This window comes from Haliaeetus leucocephalus, unplaced genomic scaffold (genome assembly GCF_000737465.1).
Source record: "Haliaeetus leucocephalus isolate CR32 unplaced genomic scaffold, Haliaeetus_leucocephalus-4.0 Scaffold196, whole genome shotgun sequence".
Lineage (NCBI taxonomy): Eukaryota > Metazoa > Chordata > Aves > Accipitriformes > Accipitridae > Haliaeetus > Haliaeetus leucocephalus.
Window position 1 is genome coordinate 996,991 of NW_010972632.1, and position 6,704 is coordinate 1,003,694.

Genomic DNA, 6,704 nt, shown 5'->3' on the forward strand with positions numbered 1-6,704 from the left:
GCCTGGCCATGTTCCCTCCCAGCTTCTTCTGCACCTGCTTGCTGGCAGAGTATGAGAAACTGAAAAATCCTTGACTTAGGATAAGCGCTGCTTAGCAACAACTAAACATCAGTGTGTTATCAACATTATTCTCACACTAAATCAAAAACACACTGTACCAGCTACTAAGAAGAAAATTAACTCTATCCCAGCCAAAACCAGGACAAATAAGAAATACAATAACAGGTCAACTAGTCTGGTTTACTATTGCTAAATTGTACTTTATTTGATAAGATTGTGTAAGAAAAATTGATTTACTATTTAAGATTGTGTAAGAAAAATTGATTTACTATTTTCCATTTATTTCAGGTCCAGATCCCACAGCAAGCATACCAAAAGGTATGTACATCTGCAGATGAGGAATACCATCAGTGAAGCCAGCCTTTCACAAGCTGGAACATTATAAGTTTGTCTAGCACTATTGGTTTAAGATGTCCATCTTTACAGTATTCTGTTACATAGTCATATCTCTGTTTATACAGGTTTTATCACCATGCTACTGACTTTATACACGTACATCTACTTTGTGGCTACTACAATGCAACTTTTTGTCCCAAATAACACTTAAAACAGAGTATTGCTCTTTCTTCAAAACAGAAGCTTGTGGTTAATACCTTTTCGTGAAAACCAATGATGTTAAAATTCTAAGCACCGGGTTAACTCTCAACAGATGAGCCATCAATAGTACAAGTTTTCTTCCTAACCTACACAGTTGAAGGTCACCAGTGAGGTATTATTGCAAAGTGATTTTTAAAAAAAAAAAATAAAAAAAAAAATTATAAATTTGTATGGTGTTTAGAACCTTCCAGACTAGTTTTATTGTAGTAGCTATGGGGAAGGATATAGTCCTGTTTTCTCAGAACATCATAATACGTAGGTTCTGACGTATGATCCCAGTCACTGCATCACGAAGTTCTACAACTTTGCCTGATAAAGACAAGATTTTAAACTTTTAAAAAGTCTATTTTTTCCATATTTTTAATTCCCTTCAGAAGATGGAATTGGCTATGCTGTAAACATACATACAGTCATGAATTAACTGTAAAATTGTCTGCATTAGTCACAAAGGAGTTTGTAGGATTTCCAATGTTTCTTTCCCCTGTTTGCCTGTGATAGGACAATGCAGTAGCTCTGAACGCTGCAGACCATTCTCTATACAGCTTTGCTTATGCATAGAGTGTATGATATTCACAGTACACTGGTAGAGTAGCTAGGTGAATGCAGTGCCTGGTTTAAGTGCTTTCTGTTCCTAGATCTAGGTCCCGAGATCGCCGCAGACATCGGTCTCGCTCGGCCTCCCGGGAACGTAAGAGAAGAACTCGCTCCAAATCCCGTGAGAAGCGCCATCGTCACAGGTCTCGCTCTAACAGCCGCAGCCGGAGTCGCAGCCATCATAGAAGCAGGCATAGTTCCAGGGAGAGAAGCCGAGAACGCAGCTCCAAAAAGAGGTACATGTTGGCCTTGAAATAAGTGGCTTTTCCTAGATGCATGATGAGAATTTTCATACTAAATTAAGTTTACATTTACCACTTCATAATTCAAACACATTTTGAGACTGTCTCAGATTTCAGTTACACCTTTAGCATATTTATGATTTGACATAGTATAGTGGTTGGTTTGTTTTGGTTTTTTTGTTTTGTTTTTGTTTTTTAAATAAAAATCATGGGGTTATGTATTATTTCAGTTTTGGATTAGTGATATAAGGTATTGGTGTCAAGTTGATAATACTGCCAGCTTCCTGCAGTGTAGAAAGTGAAACGGTTGATCTCCATTTGAACCCAGGGATATCAGCAGTAGTCTTACTGTCATACATTTGGTTTTTACCTTGGGCTCTTGTTCCCAGCACTGGAGCCCATCTGTTGTGTACTGCGCCAGATAAAAACAAGTTTAGATATGCCTGAAAATAAACTTGTTGCATTGCATCTGAAGACATGCTTTGCAAGGGAAGTGGCTCAACCCCTCATTGAAGGATTACTGCGGAGAGCAGTCTGGGGTTGTTGCCTTTGAATGACTCAGCTATCTGCTCCTGAGGATTTGCTGGCTTATTTTAGACGAGCGAGGTAAGCATAATTTAGAAGAGTGGTAGAATTGCACAATGAGGCATCTGGTAAGGAGGTCTGCTCATAACCAGAATTCCTTTCCTGTATAGGTCAGCCACCGTGGTGTAGACTTGAGTGCAGTACACTGGATGGACAGGGTGCCCATTCTTAAAACCCCAACAGACTGTTGACTTGCAAGGAGAGAAAAGATCTGATTTTGAAGTGGCCGCACATGCAGGGTTTATAATTTGGATTATTTTAGGAGTTAAATCACCAAGGATGGAGATACATATTTGTATTGAAGTGTTCAAGTATCTCATGGGCTCTTTGCCCTAAAAATGAGCTTTTTTTCCTCCCTGGAGTGGGTCGGTGACTGTAGTCCCATTGTGCTCTGTAAGAGAGCATAGAAGACAGGGTTGGTCCAAGTCTTTTGTTTCCTTTTTGTTGCAGATGGATGAAACTTAGACGTCCAGCACTCTAGTTGATATAGTCAGTAGTGTCTGGTATTTAAAATTCTTTCAGGGTGTTCTTTAGTGTCCTAAAGTCAACGTTTCAGACTCAGCAGTAGCCTGTCATCACAGTTATCCTAAAGAGTCTGCTTCTTAAAGGTGTTCACAATGGCAGATGAGCAAATCTTCAAAGCTGTAGTTTTTCAGTCTTAAAATAGACATTTTCCTTTGAATTGACACATTTTTTAACTTGGATGACCCAATGTATAGAGCGTATGCTCAAATTGCCTTTAATTCTTCAACTTTGAAGTCCAGACTTGCAAGACTCAATTTCAGTCCTTCAGAGAAAACTATACTGATTTGATTGTTCTGGGATTCTCATCATAGTTGTTTAAACTCTCCAATATGATATGCACAATGCAAATAATGCATTGTCTTCTGTATGTTGGCAGAGAACTATGTAAGAACAAGGAAATGGTGTGGACCATTGGTGCTATCCATATAACAGTAAACCTGTCAGTCTCAGCTGCCAAAGGCGAATTGAAAAAGCACAAGGTGATTTGAAGATGAAGTCAGTGTCCTTTTGAAGGATGCTATCAAAAGATAAGCCCTTCAAGCCTCATTTTCTGTGAATGAGTTAAAAAATATGACATACTTCAGGGCACAAGATTTCAACCTCAGGATATTCAGTACTAGATTTATTTCTCCTGATGTCAGTTCTTGCCCTGAAGGAATGAGACACCTGTGGTGGAAGAATCCTTGGTACAAGTAAGAATTTTGCATTACTGTTAACTTGAGGGACAAAATTGCTGTGCCATCACTAGCAGCTCATACCTCTTATTTCTCCGAGGTTAAGTAAAATTTTTGCTCTTGAAGCATGTCTATTGTGTTTTCAAGAGACTGAAGAATCCTTAGAGCTATGGTCTTGCTGCAGTTGGGGCCAGGATAGCTATTTAACTTGCAGCCAGGCTGGATACCTCCTTTTTAGAGGTGCCCTTCTAGCCATTAGAGCTGCTTTTCACATGAATGTGGGAGAAGTTTTTCTGTTGAATGCCATAAAACTGTTGATGCCAGAATCCAAAATAAGCCTGAACTTGCAGGCTCAAATGTATTATACTTCCCTGTCTTCTAAGAACTCTTTTTCTAGGCCAGGGAAGTACTCATTGCCAAGTCTTTTTTTTTTTAATTATTAAAATCTTGATATGAAATACTTTTATTCAAGACTGTCTTCTTTAAGCTTAAAACATTCAGTTGTCCAAGGAATTCTGGCCAAGAGTATTTTGGAAAATAAAAGACACACTCCAGCAAGTTAACTTCTTCAGGAAGGAGTCTTGGCCTTTTGGTTTTGAATAACCAAATAAATTCAGGTCTGAGGAACAGAATGCTTTTGCCAAAGTCTTGCAGAAAAGCAGAGTGTGACACCAGAAGCAATAGAAAGATGGCTGAAAGCTGCAGCAGTGGCACCTTAGGTGCACTCTGTGAGGGAATATAGAGGAGGATGTCTAAGCCAGTTGTTTTTTTCAGTACAGGTAGCTCATTTAATTTAAAACTGTGAATTGTTTAACAGAACAGCTCTTTTCTGGCTCTATTGTAAAGGTTTTGGAAATGCCTATTATCAGAGTAAAATATCTAGAAACACCACCACCCCAACATTGCAAAATCAGACAAGGGATAATTCTTCTAACAAAACCTAATTGTAGCACAGATTCCAGATTTGTTTTATATTTGTCATGTAGTAGCCTCATTCCAGAATTATGCAAGTTAATTTCCCCCTGCTTTTAATCAAACTCCCATTTTTAAAAATGTTTAAGTTTGTAATTTATATGTCTGAGAATAGGCTAGACATTCTTCTCAAGATAGAAACTACAGATGAGAAATTTCACTTAAACTTCTGTCAATGCAAGCTTTAGGGCAGAGATTGAAAATTAGAGATTCAGTGAAGCACATTGACCTCAATTTGGGCTCTGTAATAAATGTAAATTAAATTCTGCCTCTAACAATATTTGCCCTTGGAAATTGAAAGTAGAGAAGGGAGAAGAGTAGAATGATTTCTGATGTGTTCTCATACACTTCTATTTATATAAATCTAAAGTTGGCTTGGAAAAAGAAGAAAAATATAAAATCAAAATGCTGTTTGATAGCTACAGATTGATGACGAACTTGAATTCTCAAATCTACTGCACTTTTCAGATCCTCAAAAGAAAGATCTTCCAGAGACAAAGAACGTTCAAGAGATCGTGATAGAACATCTCGTGATAAAGATAGAAGCTCAAGAGAGAGGTCACCGCGAGATTTCAAAGACAAGAAACGTTCTTACGAAAGTGCTAATGGCCGATCAGAAGACCCGAGGAGCTCAGAAGAGCGTGAAGCAGGGGAGATATAACTGGCTGTATATTCACCCAATCTCTAGCTTCCTATGGAGTTGCATACTATGGTTTAGTTTACAGTTGTTCAAAGGGACACCAGTGAGCAGTTCCAGACACTGATCCAACTAGGGTAGATGTACAGTATATAAAAGTGGATATAACCAAGTCGGAATTAAACCCCATCGGTTAATGATGCCTAAAGCTGGGTCCTGGGCTTCCACCAAGTTGTAAAACTTTTCTGAAAGATTTCTCTTTATTCAGGACAACAGTTTTATGTACCAAGATGCAGATCTCAATGTTTTTAATCTCCTTTCCAATACAAGTTAGTGAACAAATTATATTGTACTACTTGCCTTGGGTGCTTTTGAACCTTTATAAATTCTCCAATTCTGCTCCAGTCAGAACAGCAGCATTGAAAGGTTGTATTTGGGGGGATTTTTTTTGTTTGTTTGCTTTTTTTGTAAGAGGGTGGGTGGATGGATATTAACTTTTACTCTAAGGTTATGTTCCCAGTGATATTTTTTTGTTGTTGTTTTGTTTGGGAACCTAGGAGTTGATTACAGTGGGAGCATTTAGACAGGAATGTGTGCTGGAGAAAGTGGAAATGTCTTTTTACAGTGCCTATTTAGACTTGGAAATTGAACAGCTGTTGCATTACATCTTTTTTATTTCTACTTAAATTTTGAAATCAAAGCCAGTCCCATATCTGTACCATTTGATTGGTATGTGTTCAATATATTTGTTTTTTTCCATAACGACTCTTTCTGCTTTTTGTTGTGGGGTACATCCTTAATTGTATTAAAAACAAACAAAAAAACGGCAACAACAAACAAAAACTAAGAACAAAAAATAAAATAAAATAAAAAAGGAAACCCCATTGTCCAATAACTTAACAAGGATATACTGGTCTCTTAAGGTGGTTACTTAGCAGTTCAGTCATTTAAAAACTTAACATTTTATTACTAGCGTTTTTAATGTACAGATGTGCTCTAGGAGATGCAGCCTTTCTGATTACAATCCTGACCATCCTAAGATCTTCAAAGGCAAAACCATGTGGAATCATAATGATCATGGCACAGCCGCTAACTTCTTAATTACTTTGGTTTCAAAAAGCAGTATTCCACTTAGGTGCAAGCTGCCTTTGCATAGAATCATAGAATGGTTTGGGTTGGAAGGGATCTTTAAAGGTCATGTAGTTCCAACCCCCCTGCCATGGGCAGAGACACCTTCCGCTAGACCAAGTTTCTCAAAGCCCCATCCAACCTGGCCTTGAACACCACCGAGGATGGGGCATCCACAGCCTCTCTGGGCAACCTTTTCCAGTGTCTCACCACCCTCACAGTGAAGACTTTCTTCTTTATGTCTAATCTAAATCTGCCCTCTTTCAGTTTGAAGCCATTACCCTTTGTCCTATCACTACATGCCCTTGTAAAAAGTCCCTCTCCAGCTTTCTTATAGGCCCCCTTTAGGTACTGGAAGGCCACTATAAGGTCTCCCTAGAGCCTTTTCTTGAGGCTGAACAGCCTCAACTCTCTCAGCCTGTCTTCACAGCAGAGGTGCTTCAGCTCTCTGATCATCTTTGTGGCCCTCTTCGGGACTTACTCCAACAGGTCCATGCCTGTCTTATGCTGAGGACCCCAGAGCTGAACACAGTACTGCAGGTGGGCTCCCACCAGAGCGGAGTAGAGGGACAGAATCACCTCCCTCGACCTGCTGGTCACACTTCTTTTGATGCAGTCCAGCATACGGTTGGCTTTCTGGGCTGCAGACGCACATTGCTGGGTTATGTTGAGCTTCTCATCAACCAACAT

At 39.1% G+C, this 6,704-nt stretch overlaps 1 protein-coding gene across 3 annotated transcripts in view; it reads left to right on the top strand.

The window, feature by feature from the left end:
- LOC104830736 (putative RNA-binding protein Luc7-like 2) overlaps positions 1–5,645 on the top strand; it is a 29,472-nt gene extending 23,827 nt beyond the window's left edge. For 2 of the 3 annotated variants that reach the window (XM_010565854.1, XM_010565856.1), the window contains 3 exons: positions 349–378; positions 1,293–1,487; positions 4,718–5,645. In XM_010565854.1, the coding sequence (XP_010564156.1) occupies positions 349–378; positions 1,293–1,487; positions 4,718–4,910 (418 nt within the window). In that variant the 3' untranslated portion in view covers positions 4,911–5,645. Of the gene's footprint in view, positions 1–348; positions 379–1,292; positions 1,488–1,882; positions 2,604–4,717 lie in introns of those variants that run through there. The other variant, XM_010565855.1, reaches the window with a different exon arrangement.
- Positions 5,646–6,704: the final 1,059 nt, after the last annotated feature.